A 19130-nucleotide genomic window follows, 5' to 3' on the forward strand; every position below is an offset into this window, starting at 1 on the left:
GCTGAGATGCCATTTTCACCAGCCTGTCTGCCTTGTGTTTCTTGGCTCACAAGATTTGCTGTATCTAGAAGTATTGCATTTAGTGTGATAACCTGCTCCTTCTTTCTTCTTTAATTATGAGCCTCATTCTATGTGACGTACCTCAATGGTGTGTTTTAAAAGATATCTAGCAGATTTCAAAGCAAGATAGATATTTTAAAACTTACGGATATTTTAAATATTTTAGAAATATTTATATATGATATTTTCAGTGTTATTAGACTAAACTTGTTTTTAAATAACACAATTATAATACTTGATAAGCTCTAAAAATATTATAATTGTGGATAATTATTTAAATTAAATATTATAAGTCATTTAAAATATTACAAGATTTAACTTTACGTTGGAAACTCTAAATTAATTTAAATGGTTTTATTCTTTTTGAGTAATTAACGAGATTTCATCATTTTAAATAATGATGAAGGAATATTATTTTATAAACTTTAGTTATAAAATAATATTCTATCTTAATTCATCTCAGTGTTTAAACTCATCATTAGATTCCGAAACGAAAGACTTTGATTAAATACCCAAGCCCCTCTCTTTTCCTCCTCACTTTTCTCTTTTCTTTCTCTTTCCTCTCTCTCTCTCCTCTCCCTCTCTCCCAGCCCGACACATGGCTCCTTCACCTCCACCGTTCAGCTTCTTCTCCCAATCGTCGTACTCCACCTCCACCACCGGTAGCTTCCTTTCCCACTAGCAAGTTCAACCACACCAGTGGTGAGACCCACAGCAGCTCCCTCCTCCTCCCACGGCAGCTCAACAAAATGGCCAACGAACACCACCAACGGCTTCACCACCTCATGAGCTTCCTCTCCGTAGTCTTCTTTCACCGTGACTCTCTCTTTCTCCGATGGGTCACTACACCCACAACCACCCATGGTGACTTAACACCACCACCATGTTCCTCTCACCACCACGACCTTTCCCAAAAATTTTCATGTCCAACTGAGCTACACAGAGCTCATACTCTCCCTCGCTCTCTAAGGCATGGGTTACACCATTTATGGCCGATCCACCGCCTTGAGCCACTACCCACCCACCACCTCTCCACCACACCTCCCTCAAGTTCCTCCACACCCAGCCAACCTCCTCTAGCTCTCCCTCCCTATTTTCATGCTTTGAGACCCACGGCATAAATCTCATCCACGGACCACCGTGCCTCCTTCGTGTGCCACCTAGGCACCACCATGAGACCACCACTCTAGAACCATGACCAAACTCTTCCCAGCTTAGATCCACACCCGTAGCCACTTTTAGTAGCCCAAACAGCCACTGTACAGGGTTTAACCACCATGTATGACGCTTCAAACACCTATTGTCGTATAGGGCAGCGAGCAACACACAAGTTATCCCGTCGATAGTATAACCCTCTATCTATTGTTATTTATGTAAATATGTTAGTTAGTTAATAAGTTGTGGACCGTGCTGTTAGTAGTAATTGTGGAGTTCGATGTATAGTTGTGAAGTGAAGTGTGGTTGTGTAACAAAGTGTTAGGCATAATTGTGTAGTGTTGTGGACTGTGCTATGAGTATGGGCATGAGGTGTATGCTGTAGTTGTGATGCGGCGTGGTGTGTGAAGGAAGTACATGTGAAGTGTACTCCATGTAGTGTAGCGACGCACAGTGTGACGTGTGCATTAGTGATGTATGGTGTAGAGTGAAGAGAGTGCACATGGCATGTACTTTGTGTTGTGTAGCGAATGACCGTAAGGCGTGTCTCATATGAGGAGCGTAAAGTGTATGGTATAGTGTCGGGAACTATGTAACAGTGTCTCGAAGCAGTGGTGACGTGACCTATAGTCCAAGGTGATGAGTGTCACCTTGTAGTTGACTTATGGCTCAGAGAGTGCAACGGAAGCATGACAAGCACCGTGACGTTACTCAGGATTAGTCTCGAGCTACGTGATATGACAAAGATACATTTGTGGATGTAGTCCTCTCCTATCAAGTGTTGGGATGAACTTGTATAGGGTCAAGAAGTAGGAAGAGTCCTATCGATCAGGTCTCAACAAGTTAGTATCGAAGTATGGAGTTTGTTTATACAAGCGAGCATTCATTGGAATTATAAGTTAGTCTTAGGTGTAAAAGGGATAAGATACAGGTGCCTCTAGTGAGACACGTGTGCCATATAGGTTTACCATATGTAATGGGTAATCTGTTCTCAGTATAGTTACACGGTGTTTTAGCCTCAGAGTTAACTTTAAGCCATGTAGCTTGTATGGATGGGAATGAGGATTGAGTATGGGTTAGGATACATGAAGGTAGTAATAGGTAAGTTTTCTAAGGTTGGGATGTGTGACTTAGTCAGTCTGAGTCATGCGTCAACATGTGGTTGATAGAAGAATAAAACAGAGGTCTTAGTATCTTAACCCTAAGGTGAATCACGGAGGTTCACTTTAAGAAATAAGAGCCTGAAGGTCTTAATATAATAAATGGCACGTAAGAGCCCAGGGATGGATGGTGAGTGTTCCAAGTAAGGCATAGTTCTATTTATAGTATAGTTGCTTATGCATTAGATAAATAATGACGTAAGGTTATATCTATGCATGTCGGTTGCCATCTGACACGCACATGAATGGACTACATGGAATGAGTATGGCATGAAGTCCAGGTAAGTATTGCGTTCATACTCTTCTAGAGTTTTTCTTAAATAAATGAAGAGGAAAACGAAATGCTTTTCTTTAAAATGAAAACAAAAGGCTTTCCTCACGAGACACGTTTTACGAAAAAGAAAGTCAAGCATAAGTTTTCAAGTATAAGTATGTATCGGCCCTCCTTGGCAGCCCATTTTCACGCACCCAAAGTATGTATATGTATGCATGTGGATGGATGCTATAAGCGGTATGTGTTGTATGTATGTTCATGAAAGGAAACAAAATGAAGCTTTAAAAGATACGTTAACCCACGTTTTCAAACGATGTAAATGAAAGAAAACTGTTTTTAAAATGACTTTTACGAAAAGAAAGAAAACTATTTTTTTTAAATGACTTTATGAATGAAATGAAATAAGCTTTTAAAAAATGACTTTATATGAATGAAATAAGCTGAAGAACTATAAGAACTGTTAAGAAATGTAAGAATTGTAAGAACTGGACTATAAAGACTGTAAAATACTGAATGGACTGTAAAAGAATGAATGGATTGAATGCATGATGTATGAAGATACGTAACAACCATATGAACGGAATAGAAAAGGTACCGAATGGACTGGACTGGACAGATTGCAATGTTCGGTAAGTAGTACTGGTAGTGCACCCAGTGCTGCACCCTAATGGAATGGATTCCCAAGGCTGAATCAAGTCCAAAAGATTGCTAACCCTAGCACACGGAGTGCAACAATGTGCAATGGCCAATGAAAATGATAAGAAAAGAATGTATGCATGTATGTTAAGAAAGAATGCATGTATGTATAAAAAGACGTATGCATGAATGTAAGTAAGAAAAAGATGTATGCATGAAAAGACTCTTTAAGAAATGAAGGCAGCAAGGCGAAGGGAACTGTTTTAAGAAAGAAAACGTTTTCAAAATGAACTGCATGTCTATGCATGATGAGTATGATATGTATGTATGGAGTGATGAATGCATGACTGATAACCTATGTTAATATATTTTAACTGTATGAAGTAATGCTTATGAGTTATCAACTCATTTTAATTTTTATGTGTGCCCTCTTAGGGACAAGATGAGCATGACAGGTCAGGACGGGTACAGCCCAAGAGGAAGAGTACGAAAGTCTAGGCAAGATATTTTGTACGAGAAATTTTAATTATAAAATTTATGATTTTTGCTATAATCTTTTTAATGAAGAAAAACAAGTTTTATTTATAATCATGGAATCTTTTGTATCCTAGCATGAAAGGAAAAGAAATTTTCAACAAGAACCGTAATTCCTGTCTATTTTTATTAAAATCATTTTCTAGAGGTCCCACCACAAGGATAGACGTTACTAAACCTCTATCAGCGTTAGGTACTTTTTCAATTTCTCACTTTTCGTCATGAATTCATCTCGTACCTGGCTAACCATGACTTGGGAGTGGCCCGAACCTCCACCTCTTCAACACCTAGAGACTTGCTGATTGTCAAGCAAAAGAATAGCACCTCGTACTCCACCTTCTTGTTTGTAGTTTTAAATGCCAACTTGGCAGCATAGTCGTACTCCTCGTCCTTGTCCATAATGATATACACTCCCACTCCCCCTCTAGCCCGACAATACGAGTCATCGACAAAGACTTGCCAAGGCTTCATGGGTTTTGCATGTTCAATTTCCTTAGGGAAGCCTATGAACACCGCAACAAAATCTGTCAGCATTTGACCCTTTATGAAGGTGCACAGGGCATACTCAATGCCGAACTCACTCAGTTCTACAGCTTAATTGGTGAGGTGGCTTGAGGCGTTCGGTCTTTGTAGCATCTTGTTTTAGGGGTCTTGGTGAGGACTTTGACCAGATGGGCTTGGAAATAGGGTTGGAGCTTTCGAGTGGTTACCACCAAAGTGAAAGTGAGTTGCTCGATAAAGTGGTACCTAGCCTTCATCCCCGATAAGCTTTGCTGATGTAGTATACCAGTCGCTGGGCCCCACCATTGTCTCGTACCAGGGTCAAGGAGGCCTCCTACAGGGAGACAGACAAGTACAAGATTAAGACCACCCCACACCTAGGTTGGTTGAGCAACAAAGGGTTGGTGAGGTACTTGTCGGTTGACCTTGATACAAGCCAATTGAGGGTCGCCACCAGACCTGTGAGCTTCTAGACATCATTAATGCTCTGAGGGGGAGGTTGTTGCCCAGATGACTAATACAAGAGGGGGTGAATTGAGTTGTATTAAAAAAAATAACAATTATAAATCAAATATATAATATAAAATATAAAAAAATATGAAATAACAATAAATATAAAGAGTAAGGGTAAGAGAGAAGCAAACTCAGTATGTTAACGAGGTTCGGCTCCACTGCCTACGTTCTCGCCTCAAGCTATCCCTTGAGGATTCCCAAATTCACTATTCAACCTCCTTCAGGTGGAGATAGAAACCTATTACTCCTTTGAACAACGCCGCTACAAAGGATCCGTGTAGAACACCCTCTACACTTGCAATCACCTTACACGTGGTGATTCAACTATTCCCCGTGTAGAATACTTTCTACACGCACAAGGGTTATACACACCCTTTTTCTAATACAAAAGCTGATAGTGGGTAGGTTATCAGAAAACACTCCTCAATGAGTGAAATAAGAACAATACAGCGCAAACTATATCTCTCAAAATGAACAAGGATTAATGCTTAATGCTTAGAGAAGAGAGAATGAAAGCTTTGAATGAATGTTGTATGCTCTTGGTATTGTGAATGTGAAGCTCTCAAATGATCTATTTATAGGCATATGAGACTTCATATTCAAATTTAAAAAGATTCACATGTCAAAGACAACATCATTCACTTTTTCAAAAAAATCAAATAAAAGGTTTTTCTTTTTCAATTGTCAAAGACAACATCATTCACTTTTTCAAAAAAATCAAACCTAATCTTTTACTTTTGGCATATGACAAAATGAGCACACTTTCCTTTTCAAAAAATTCAAACCTAATCTTTTACCTTTTGCATATGACAAAATGAGCACACTTTACTTTTCAAATTTTTCAAACAAAATCATCTACCTTTTGTATAAGTCTAAAAAAGCATCAATCACTTTTGAAAATATTCAAATAAAACATGCACATGTGAAAGATGACAATCAATCATCTTTAATATTTTCAAAGTTCAACCCTTTAATCAAGGCATGCACATGCAAAAGATGACAATCAATCATCTTTCAAAATTTTCAAATTTAATTTTCAAAAATATTCATGCACATGTGGAAAATGTATTTTAATGCTTTATGATAAAATATTAATTTTGAGCATTAATCCTAATTTCGAATTTTAAGAGATTTACAACATTACTCTATGACTTTAATGTGAACTTGTTTCCTTCTTGCTCATGCTTGGTTCTTTGATGTGCTTGATTCCATTGTGTGAACAACTTGAGTTTGAAACTCCTTTATTCTTTGAATTCATTTGTTATCATCAAAATCTATGTGTAGATTTATAATCACATGAAACTTGAAACCTTGAGTTCAACAATCTCCCCCTTTTTGATGATGACAAATACTTGATAGAACTTGAAACCTGTATTAATACTTAAGCTCCCCCTGAAAATATGCGTTAGTTTTTCAAGCAAAAGTATAAATATAATTCCAAGCATATATAACAAGTTTAGCAATTTAAACAATGTTAATGTTCTAGTCTAAAACTTCTCCCCATTTTGGCATCATTAAAAAGGATCGGCAGCAAGTAAATGGACTGAAGAAAACGATGCGTTTAATAGTCACTATAAATAGTTGAAAAAGGAGCCATCCGTGACCCGACAAATGCTGCAAAGTCTCGAGGCCTAACTCTATGAATTTAGTGCAGCTAGAGATTTAAACAATCGCCTGATGTTGTTGACAAACGTGATTGAAGGCTCTGAGTTGCTATAAAAAAATGATCATTTTCATCTATCGGATGCCAAAAAAAATAATTGCTTCTTGACCTGAGTTCTGTTTTACCACAACAATAAAATGGCTGAGCAATTCTCTTCAACTAATGTTCCAGACTTGAATCAGGAACCCTTGACGCATCAATCATCAATCTTTTCTCCTGAGGCCGTCAATACCATGATAGGAGCAGTGAACCGTTTTTCTAGTAAGGCTGATTCTGAGATTATTGCAGAATCAAGAATGCTCAGTAGTCAATATGCTGCCTCTGTTACGATCATGTCTCGGAGGTTAATGGCAAGGGTGAGTGAGATTGATCATCTTAACATGCAAATATTTGAGTTACGACAGAAGCTTGCTAATAAGGATAGTGAGAATAAAAGGCTAAAGCAAGAAAACCAAGAGTTGAAAAAATTTACAGATTGGTATGCTCATGATCTGCAACCACGAATAGAGGAGTTGGAACGAGAAAGGGTTCAGATACAAGGTCAACATCGGCAGATAACAGCAGAGGTTCATCGTTTACTAGAAAAATAGGGACAATCTAATGTTAATCTCGCTGGCTTAGTAAGAAAACTTTTGACAATGTGTGTCCAGCATATCTTGTATTTCTTTTGACTAAATAAGATTTGAAGAGACAATAGTTTGTCTTATTCTTTATGCTATCTCTATAAAATCAGTCCTGAAGTTCATCTAATTCGCATCAAGTTTTCATCTCATCTCTATAACTCATATGCATTCCTTCAGCATTCTCGTTTTAAGCCTTCTATTCTTTTCTCAATGGCTCATTCTTCTAACATTTCTTTAGAACCATCCATGAGGCATTCTGCATCTCAACCTCCTGTCCTTTCTGCAGCTGCCATTGGTGCCATGTTGCAGCAAGAAAATAATAATCTGACTAATAAATCAGATTCTGATGCTATTTATGACTTGGTGAGTCTTGGGACTCGCTACTCTTCCTCTATTGTGGCTTTTTCTCAGCGGCTACAAGTCAAAAATCACGAAGTTGAAAAGCTCAAAGAACAAATTGTTGTACTTCAACGAATTGTTCAAGAGTCTCACACAAGGGAAGGAATCATTCGGCAGAAGAATAAACAGTTGAAATCTTTATTAGATTCTTCATTCTGCTTGCCGGTTCCCATGGATAAGAATGACATGATATTGTATGAAGAGAATGAGCGTCTCAAACATGAGGCTAAGAATCTCAAGTTTATGTAAAAGTATTTAAAAAATCTATCTCTATTTTTATTGACTCTGGTCTATCTTTTAAGAAATATTCATAGCATGCATCATACCTATTTCTCTTCTGATCATACATAATCTATCTTCTAGTAAAGGCTTTGTGAAAATATCTGCTAACTGATCGTGTGTGTTTGTGAATTCTAGTACTATATCGCCTTTCTGCACATGATCTCGAAGAAAATGATATCTTATTTCAATATGCTTAGTTCTAGAATGTTGTATTGGGTTCTTTGAAAGATTTATAGCACTTGTATTATCACATTTGATTGGAATGTGATTATACTTGAGTTTAAAATCTTCAAGTTGTTGTTTCATGTAGAGAACTTGAGCACAACAACTACCCGCAGCAACATATTCTGCCTCAGCAGTAGATAGTGCAACAGAATTTTGTTTTTTACTAAACCAGGAAACTAATGCATGACCTAAGAAATGGCATGCTCCACTAGTGCTTTTTCGATCTATTTTACAGCCAGCATAATCTGCATCTGTGTAGCTGATTAGATCGAAAGATGTATGCTTAGGGTACCATAATCCTAAGTTAATTGTACCACTAAGATATCTAAGAATGCGCTTAACTGCAATTAAATGTGATTCTTTTGGAAATGATTGAAAGCGTGCACATAAGCACACACTAAACATAATATCTGGTCTACTAGCTGTTAAATATAATAAGCTACCAATCATACCTCGATATATCTTCGAGTCAACTGGCTTACCGGATTCATCTTTATCAAGTTTAGTTGATGGGCTCATTGGTGTTCCAATTTCCTTAGCATTTTCCATCCCAAACTTCTTCAGTAATTCCTTAATATATTTTGATTGATTGATGAATGTCCCACTTTTTGCTTGCTTAATTTGCAATCCAAGAAACAATGTAAGTTCTCCCATCATGCTCATCTCAAATTCTTCCTGCATAGTCTTAGCAAAAACTTGACACATATTTTCATTACTAGTACCGAAAATTATATCATCAACATAAATCTGAATCAAAAGAATATCATCATTTTCATATTTAATGAAAAGAGTTGTGTTGATTTTTCCTCTTGAAAAACCTTTTTCAATCAAGAAACCACTGAGTCTCTCGTACCAAGCTCTAGGAGCTTGTTTAAGTCCATATAGTGCTTTTGTGAGTTTGAAAATATGATTTGAGGAAATATGATTTTCAAAACCTGGAGGTTGCTCAACATATACCTCTACATTTATAAAACCATTTAAGAAAGCACTTTTAACATCCATTTGAAAAAGTTTGAAATCTTTATAACAAGCATATGCAAGTAGCATTCGAATAGCTTCTAATCTTGCGACTGGTGCATATGTCTCATCATAATCGATTCTTCTTGATTAAAACCTTGGACTACAAATCGAGCCTTATTTCTAGTTATGACTCCGGACTCATCTTTCTTATTTTCAAAAACCCATTTTGTTCCAATAATAGTATGATTTTTGGGTCTAGGAACAAGTGTCCAAACATCATTTCTTTCAAATTGATTCAACTCTTCTTGCATAGCTAGAATTCAAGATTCATCAAGAAGTGCGTCATCAATATTTTTGGGTTCAATTTGAGATAGAAAAGCAGTATGATTGCAAATATTTCTAAGAGATGATCGAGTACTTACACCTTGTAAAGGTTCTCCCAAAATTTTTTCCATTGGATGATCTTTCACAAATTTCCACTGTTTGGTTGCATCTTGTATTAAATTTTGATGATCTTTCCTGATGGCTCCATGTTGAACTTCCTCTATTGTTTTCTCTTTGTTGAGATTGAGACTTTCTGTGTTATTTATACCTTCTGTTTCTTCATCAATAGATTTCTTGGAGAGTGGAGAATTAGATTCATCAAATACTACATGCATAGATTCTTGTACAGTCAAAGTCTTTTTATTGAATACTCTATAAGCTTTACTATTAGTAGAATACCCGAGAAAGATACCTTAATCAGATTTTGCATCAAACTTGCCTAAATTATCCCTGTCATTCAAAATAAAACATTTGCATCCAAATACATGAAAGTAACCAATGTTGGGCTTTTTCTCATTCCAAAGCTCATAGGGGGTTTTATCTAACTTAGACCTTAGCATAACTCTATTTATAACATAACATGCAGTACTTACCGCTTCGGCCCAAAAATAACTACGCAAGTTGTTCTCATTGAGCATTGTTCTTGCCATCTCTTGAAGAAATCTATTTTTCCTCTCTACTACCCCATTTTGTTGAGGAGTTCAAGGAGCAGAAAAATTATGCACAAAACCATTTTCATCACAAAATGTTTCAATATTTTTATTAACAAACTCTTTTCCCCTATCACTTCGGATACTTGAAATAGTATAGCCCTTTTCATTTTGAATTCTCTTGCATAACTTGGTAAATGCATTATGTGCTTCATCTTTATGAGTAAGAAAGATGACCCAAGTATATCTAGAGAAATCATCAACAATAACAAATGCATAATATTTTCCTCCTAGACTTGCAACTCTATTTGGTCCAAAAAGATCCATGTGTATCAGTTGCAATGGTCTAGTAGTGGAAATATGTTTCTTAGTTTTAAAAGAAGTTTTTGTTTGTTTACCAAATTGACATGCATCACAAATTTTGTCTTTAAGAAAATTTGTTTTTGGTAAACCTCTCACAAGATCATTTTTTGAAAGTTTGGAAATAAGTTCCATATTGGCATGACCTAATCTTCTATGCCATAGCCAACTAGTTTCATTTTGAGCTGAAAAGCAAATAGCATCTTGTGAGGTAATTTCTTCAAAATCGATTGCATAAACATTATTGTTTCTAAAAGCAATAAAACAAATATTACAATCATGATCATTCAAAATAATGCATTTATCCATTTTGAAAGTAACTGTAAATCCTTTATTACATAATTGACTTATACTCAAAAGATTATGTTTTAGACCTTCAACAAGTAGAACATCTTCAATTATGAGAGAAGATTCATTACCAATTTTACCTATTCCTACGATCTTCCCTTTCGAGTTGTCTCCAAATGTCACGTGTCCTTCTTCTTTAGATCTAAGATCAAAGAACTTAGTCTCGTCTCCCGTCATGTGTCTTGAACATCCACTATCTAAAAACCATTTGTTTTTACTTGTGGAAGACTTCATGCATACCTATAAAAACAATTAAAATGATTTTTCTTGGTACCCAAGTTCTGTGGGTCCTTTATTTATTAGTATTAGAAGAAACAAGATTTTTAGGTATCCATATGGCCCTAATAGTCATTGTAAGATTTCTTCTAATAGGACAAGTATGATAATTATGACCATTTCTATTACAAAAATTGCAAATAGCATGTGACATATATGAAAAACTTGAATGATTATAATAATATCCTTTTTTGACAAAATTATTTTATGAAAAGAATTTTGAATATTAGTCTTTGATGTAGAATGATTATCAAAGAAATTTTTATAAGGTTTGTATTTTTGTTTTGGCATATATCTCAAACCTGCCTTGTCAAAAACACATCTTTGACTACCAAGAAGTTTTTCAAAATTTCTTTTTCCATTCGTAAAGTTTTCAACAATATTTTCTAAATCGGTTTTCTTCTTATTCAATTCAAGATTTTCATCTTTCAAAATGATACTTTCTTTTCTTAAAATTTCAATTTCGTTTGTTAAAGAAGAATTTTTCTTTTTCAAAGCAGTATACTTGATACCCAATTTTTCAAATTCCTCATATACCTCTTCTAAAACATTTTGCAATTCTTCATATGAAGGATTTTCAATATTATCAAGATTTGTTACCTCAATGTCATCTTTAGCCATAAGACAAAAATTTGCTGATTCTTCATTGCTTGCTTCACTATCTGAGCTACTTGAATCATCATCCCATGTAGCTTTCATTGCTTTCTTGCCCTTGTTTCGATCTTTCTTTAGCAGAGGACAATCTGGTTTGATATGACCAAGTTTATTGCATTTATAACAAATTAAAGTGTCATTTTTATCTGAATCTTTCTTGGAAAACTTTTTGAAGGATTTCCTCGGAGGAGTTCTATTTTTCTTCAAGAACCTCTGAATTCTTCTTGTTATCATCGCAACTTCTTCATCTTTATTTTCATTTTCCTCATCTTCATCACTTTCACTTTCATGAGGAACAGCTTTAAGTGCTAAGCTCTTCTTTGGCTTTCCTTCTTCTTTTCCTCTTTTCAATGTGTACTCATGGGTAATAAGTGACCCGATGAGTTCATTGACTTCGAGCTTCTTGAGGTCTCTAGCTTCAAGAATCGCTGTAACTTTTGATTTCCAACATTTTGGTAAAGAGTTGAGAATTTTTCTTACTATCTCCACCTTGGAATAAATTTTGCCAAGAGCTGTCAAACTGTTTATGATGTTAGTAAAACGAGTGTGCATACTAGAAATTGATTCATCATTATTCATCTTAAACATTTCATATTCATGAGTAAGAATATAAATTTTTGATTCCTTGACTTGTGAAGTTCCTTCATAAGTTACTTCCAAGTTATCCCAAATTTCCTTTGCCGTAGCGCAATTCATTATTCTATTAAACTCATTTCCATTAAGAGCATTATATAATAAATTCATAGCAGTTAAATTTAAAGTATAAAGTCTATCGTCTTCATGATCAAACTCTTCTTCTTCCTTTTTGACCTTTACTCCATCAACCACTTTTGTTGGAATATAAGGTCCATTTACAATACATTTCCAGATTTCTCTACCTTGAGATTGAAGAAATATTCTCATTCTAACTTTCCAGAATGAATAATTATCTCCACAAAAGAGTGGAGGCCGACTGCTAGATTGACATTCACCAAATGAAGCTGCAATGTTAGCCACAAGATCTTAACTCAAAAGATAGTTAATCTTATAATAGAGCTCTTAGCTCTGATACCAATTGTTGCCCAGATGACTAATACAAGAGGGGGGGTGAATTGAGTTGTATTAAAAAAAATAACAATTATAAATCAAATATATAATATAAAATATAAACAAAATATGAAATAACAATAAATATAAAGAGTAAGGGTAAGAGAGAAGCAAACTCAGTATGTTAACGAGGTTCGGCCTCACTGCCTACGTCCTCGCCTCAAGCTACCCCTTGAGGATTCCCAAATTTACTATTCAACCTCCTTCAGGTGGAGATAGAAACCTATTACACCTTTGAACAACACCGCTACAAAGGATCCGTGTAGAACACCCTCTACACTTGCAATCATCTTACACGTGGTGATTCAACTATTCCCCATGTAGAATACTTTCTACACGTACAAGGGTTATACACACCCTTTTTCTGATACAAAAGCTGATAGTGGATAGGTTATCAGAAAACACTCCTCAATGAGTGAAATAAGAACAATACAGCGCAAACTATATCTCTCAAAATGAACAATGATTAATGCTCAATGCTTAGAGAAGAGAGAATGAAAGCTTTGAATGAATGTTGTATGCTCTTGGTGTTGTGAATGTGAAGCGCTCAAATGATCTATTTATAGGCATATGAGACTTCATATTCAAATTTAAAAAGATTCACATGTCAAAGACAACATCATTCACTTTTTCAAAAAATTCAAATAAAAGGTTCTTCTTTTTCAATTGTCAAAGACAATATCATTCACTTTTTCAAAAAAAATCAAACCTAATCTTTTACTTTTGGCATATGACAAAATGAGCACACTTTCCTTTTCAAAAAATTCAAATCTAATATTTTACTTTTTGCATATGACAAAATGAGCACACTTTACTTTTTAAATTTTTCAAACAAAATCATCTACCTTTTGTATAAGTCTAAAAAAGCATCAATCACTTTTGAAAATATTCAAATAAAACATGCACATGTGAAAGATGACAATCAATCATCTTTAATATTTTCAAAGTTCAACCCTTTAATCAAGGTATGCACATGCAAAAGATGACAATCAATCATCTTTCAAAATTTTCAAATTTAATTTTCAAAAATATTCATGCACATGTGGAAAATATATTTTAATGCTTTATGATAAAATATTAATTTTGAGCATTAATCCTAATTTCGAATTTTCAACATTACTCTATGACTTTAATGTGAACTTGTTTCCTTCTTGCTTATGCTTGGTTCTTTGATGTGCTTGATTCCATTGTGTGAACAACTTGAGCTTGAAACTCCTCTATTCTTTGAATTCATTTGTTATCATCAAAATCCATGTGTAGATTTATAATCACATGAAACTTGAAACCTTGAGTTCAACAGAGGCATATTGAGGATAGCCTCCACTTTCTCTGGGTTGGCCTTGATTCTCCGTTCTAACATCATGAAGCCCAGAAACTTCCTGGAGCCCACACCGAATGTGCATTTTGCTGGGTTCAACTTTATCTTGTACTGTTGAAACACCACGATGGCCTCTCGAAGATCATCTAGGTGTTGTGTGGGATTTCCACTCTTGACCAGTAGGTCGTCCGCATAGATCTCCATATTCCTCTCGATTTGGTCCTTGAACATACAGTTGACTAACAACTAGTAGGTGGCCCTCGCATTCTTCAAGCCAAACAACATGGCCGAGTAATAATATAGCCCCCGGTCTGTGATGAACGATGGCTTCTCCTCGTCATTCAGGTTCATGCGAATCTGATTGTACTTGGAGTAAGCATCTATGAAACTCATAATGCGGTGGCCCACTATTGAGTTTATGATGAGGTTGATGCAAGGAACTGGAAAGCTGTCTTTCGGGCAAGCCTTGTTCAAATCGGTGAAGTCCATGCACATTATCCACTTGTTGTTCGGTTTCTTTACAAGAACCACGTTGGACAGCCATTCAGGTAGTGTGCTTCTCGTATGAACCCTACCGCAAGTAACTGATTAACCTCTGCAAACTCTATGGCAATGGTGGCGCTCTTCTCTGCGCTAAAGCTCTTGCGCGTCTACCTTACTCCACTAGCTCTGGGGTCAACGCTCAGATGATGTTGCATGATCATTGGGTTGATTCCTGGCATGTCCTCATGGCTAGTGAAGACGTCACGATGTTCCATGAGGAGCTGTTGCATAGCGACCCTTATCTCAACAATCATCCTAGTGTCAATCCTGGTAGTGGTTTTTGGGAGGTTTGGATCCGAAAGAAACAATTCCAGTGACTTGTTTGGCTCTATCTTCTTGAGAGCGTGCTCATCCCGTACCTCGTCCTCTGTTAGGGCACACTCCGGTGCAGGCGGGAGGATGGCTTGCATATCCTCCCTCGTTTGCGCAATGTCTCCCAGCTCATTGGTGGCGCTAATATGCGTATCCTTCTCTGTTCCTCCTGGTTGCGATCTCTGCTTCCACGTTTATCTGTGTCCTTACTTCGTCGTATTCCCGAGCTATCTGACAACAAGTTCTCACAAGCATAAGAAGGACATATAAATTTTTTCGAGGATCCCACAAATAACACCACTGTTAACGTCGTGTTTCATACGCTACGACCCTCAGTAGCTCAGATCTTTAATCTTGGGCCTGCAAGCACAGAGAAAGCACTAAGGGGTGGTGGCCGTTGTGGTGGCTAGGAGAGCCTCTAATTCCAAAGTCAGTAAAATGCTTTTGTAGGAAATGTACAGGAGAGTAGTAAGGGTAAGGAGAGTTCAAAGAATCTAACATGTGCCCATGTTACCTGGGAACCATTTTATACTTGGGTTCCAGGATCAAGAGCCCATGCCTTGTGGTTGGACGTGGCATGCCCCTATAGCTTTTCCAACCATGCTCATTTAATGCAGCGTAGCCTCTATCCCGTCTTCCTGGCGTAGGTGTGATATGTCGGATCATCCCTCCCTCTTTGCTTATTGTGAGATGTCATATGTCCTCCACTTAAACAAGATATTTGCCAATTTTACCCCTTCAGGGTCTAGTGACACTACAAGGATCCGTATGTCCCATGTTCCTCTTTCTTAGGGCCTCAAGGCCCTCCATGGGCCGGGGTTTGTTTGGCTATCTTAGGCCTCTCATGCCTAGGCCTGCGTTCCCTTGAGAAAAAAACCACCTAACAATCAAAATTAAAGTTCCAATGTTATATAATATTAGAATGTATATAGTTGAATGTTTGAAGTAAAGATATTGACGTTTGAACGTATGTAGTTGATAGTTCAAATATAATATTAGAATGTATATAGTTGAATGTTTGAAGTAAAGATATTGACGTTTGAACGTATGTAGTTGATAGGTTGAACTTAAATTGTGACGTTGGAACTGAAGTTATTCAATCGAACAAATAATCTAACCTGGTCGAACTTCATTATCGTTTGAATGTGTAAATTTGATTGTAAGACTGATTTTTTGGGATGAAATAAAATCGTCCCAAAAAAATTTTTGTTCAAACGCTATCGAACTGTTTTATCCAATTTCGTCATAAAAAATATATTTTAGGTTCAAAATCGAATTTTAACCCAAAAAAACTTTCGGGACAATGATATTAGGACCAATTTGCAACTTTTTTTTTTTGTCTCAAAAACTGTTTTGAGACGAAATAGTATTTTTTTGGGAAGATACTATTGAACATCTTTTGAAGGTGCGCAATTTCAGAGATCATGTCCCACAGTTTCTGAAACTTTTGTACATATTGAACATAACCTATTTTGAGTGACTTTTCTTTTCGCAAGTATTAGAGAGGGTGTGAATTGCATCTCTGCATGCTCCCCAGAGGAAATTGATGATGATTTTTCTAGTATACAGTGAATGGGTATGAATGAAATTTCATCCCTAATTATAGGAATGTGTAACCGGATTCGAATTATAAAAACTAGGCGGTTATCCGCACGGATTAATCTGGATTTTGATATGGAAAAATAATCAATCGGACATCCATTTTTTTTTTAAATTTTAATTTAAAATTAGGATATTCAGATTATAACCAGACTTAATCCATTTTTTTTTTTTTTAAAGACTTTAACCTCGAGACAACAAATGTCTTAAAACATTGTCATTTGGAAAGTTGCCTGGGAGGAAATACTAATTCCAACGCACGACAAGCTTGCACAATTTTTCCTGATGCATTGAAAACAACTCCAGACTATGTATACTTTTTGACAATGTAGTCGCTGAAAACTCGTGAGCTTTTCTTTTTTCTACCATCAGTACTCCTTAATCCTCGGCCGGGGTGAGAATCCAGTTAATTCCTAACCATTCAAATCTTTGCCTCAAGCAACATCTTTAAGATAGTCGGGACCATTAATTTATAAGGATGATATAAAAGAGAAATTATAGTTACAAACAAATGTGATGTAATTATTTAAAAAAATAAATAAATATGTAATTTATATAAAAATAAATTAATTTTTTAATAATAAATTTTATTATTTTTCATATAAATTAATCTTTTAATAATAAATTTTATTATTTTTTAAAATAATTATACTATATTTATATATTTTATAATTATATGTAACATTACTAAAAAATATGTGAAAGGGTAGCTCGTATTATTAATTTGCTGAAGGGTGACGATTACATGCTACAATTGATTAGGATGGAAAAGAAGATGTGGGTAGTGCATGGTTCGCAATTCTAGTGTGGGGCCTGTCTTTTAGATCCCAACACAAACTTAATTACATTAATTATATTTATATAGTAGTTCGTTTTAAACCGCTCATTGACAGTGACACTCGATTATTAAGACTACTCATCTTGGATGGCAGTGCTATGCATGCTATTATGCTTAGTGATGGGCTACTTTCCTACCTCGTGCCCCATATTTTTATTAACTTTCAGTGAAAGATCCTTCTTTTCGCTTCTCATTCTTACTCTAATTATTAAAATATAAATAAAACCGTGATCTGAGAATTTCTAAAATACAGCCATTACTTTCGGTCATAGTTAGAACGTTATTTAAAAACGAACACGGGTTCTAAAAATAGGTATAGAATTTAACTTTCTCCTCCGTAAGGCTTAAGACATGAAAAATGTGACTAATAAATATCATGTTTGATATGTAAATATTTTTAAATATATCTGATCATATATGTAAATTTATGTGATAAATAAATATGATAATATTTTTTAAAAAATTGAAAAATACTATTTCGAGTAACAAATGTGACCAAAGTGGATTTAAAAAAAAAAAGAAAAAGAAAAAAAAAAGACTTGTATGAATAAAAGATTATTTTTATAACCAATTTGCCAAAAGCCAAAATCTCAAAAAGTGAATAAAAAAAAATGTCCCATTTTCTTAAAAATAAATTATTTAATTCTCAAGCGATTAATCCACAACCAAACATCTAATCTTCCCAACATTTTGTATCAAAGGAAAGAACGTATCTGTACAGCTGAAATAATAGTCATTTGTGAATAATAATAAAAATGAAAAATAAAAATAAATTATTTAAAAATAATAATAAAATAATATAATTACTTCACTTGAGGTTTCATTTGATTGTACAGTTTAGATAAGATGGGAAGAGATTTTTTTATTAAAAATTAAATAAAATATTGTTATAATATAAATTTTTTAATATTAGTTTTGTTTTTAAATATAAAAAAATAAAATTATTTATTATATTTTTTATAAGAATTTGTAAAAATTATAATTATTACATAAAATAAGATGAAATAGTTTGAATTTAGATATACAAACTAGACCTAGTAACTTACCTCATAAGTGTCTTTAGGTATGAAAGATAATAAACACACAATACTTTTCACAATATATTGTATAATTATATTTTAAAATAAAAGATATTATTATAAATATTATATAAAAGTAATATCACTTTATAAAAATATAAGTTTTTCTAGATATAAGAAAGTTCGTGTACTAATTTGTTAATCGATAATTTTTTTTAATTAAAAAAATATAAAAAAAATATATGAAAGAAGAAGAAAATTTCATATCTTATTAATTCTTTTTTTTTTTTTTATAATTTACGTCATTTTATCAGATATACGTTTTATATATCAATATGGATGCGTGAATTAGAATACAAACTCTGTTGGCATATTTTCCATAACGATAAGGACGTTGGTGTTGCTGTTGCTTTGTCAGTCTGATGAACCAAACTTTGACCTTTCAACTGAGTTCGATGATAAAAAGAACGCCTGACCTTTTCTCAATCTCACTTATTTTCTTTTGGACGCGTTGCAACCGAATATTCCTGAGACGCGCGCATGAGTGATATATTAATAATCACGTTTAAACTCTCAAATTAAGAGCAGTTAGACAGTAATAAAGGATAGAGCGATGATGAAATACGTGCTAACATTTAAAAAAAAAAAAAAGCAGTAATAAAGGATATATAACATATAAGAAATTTCAACTACCGATACAAATTGACAGTTTCTAAGGCCTATTTCTTTCATTTTGTTTTATTTTTAAATTAAGGAAGCCAAGATCAAGTTCAACTGTTTTACTGTTTTTACATTTATTTAAGAAAGAAAATGAATTA

The 19130-nt window shown here is 34.8% G+C and overlaps 1 protein-coding gene across 1 annotated transcript; it reads right to left on the minus strand.

Moving 5' to 3' along the window:
• Positions 1-4038: 4038 nt before the first annotated feature.
• On the minus strand, positions 4039-14205 carry LOC122289220. Its single transcript, XM_043096198.1, has 3 exons — positions 13963-14205; positions 4607-4654; positions 4039-4359 (listed from the first exon to the last, which is right to left on the minus strand). Exons 1-3 carry the CDS (start codon positions 14203-14205, stop codon positions 4039-4041), a joined length of 612 nt encoding a protein of 203 aa, XP_042952132.1.
• Positions 14206-19130: the final 4925 nt, after the last annotated feature.

The sequence above is a fragment of the Carya illinoinensis genome, chromosome 12 (assembly GCF_018687715.1).
Source record: "Carya illinoinensis cultivar Pawnee chromosome 12, C.illinoinensisPawnee_v1, whole genome shotgun sequence".
Lineage (NCBI taxonomy): Eukaryota > Viridiplantae > Streptophyta > Magnoliopsida > Fagales > Juglandaceae > Carya > Carya illinoinensis.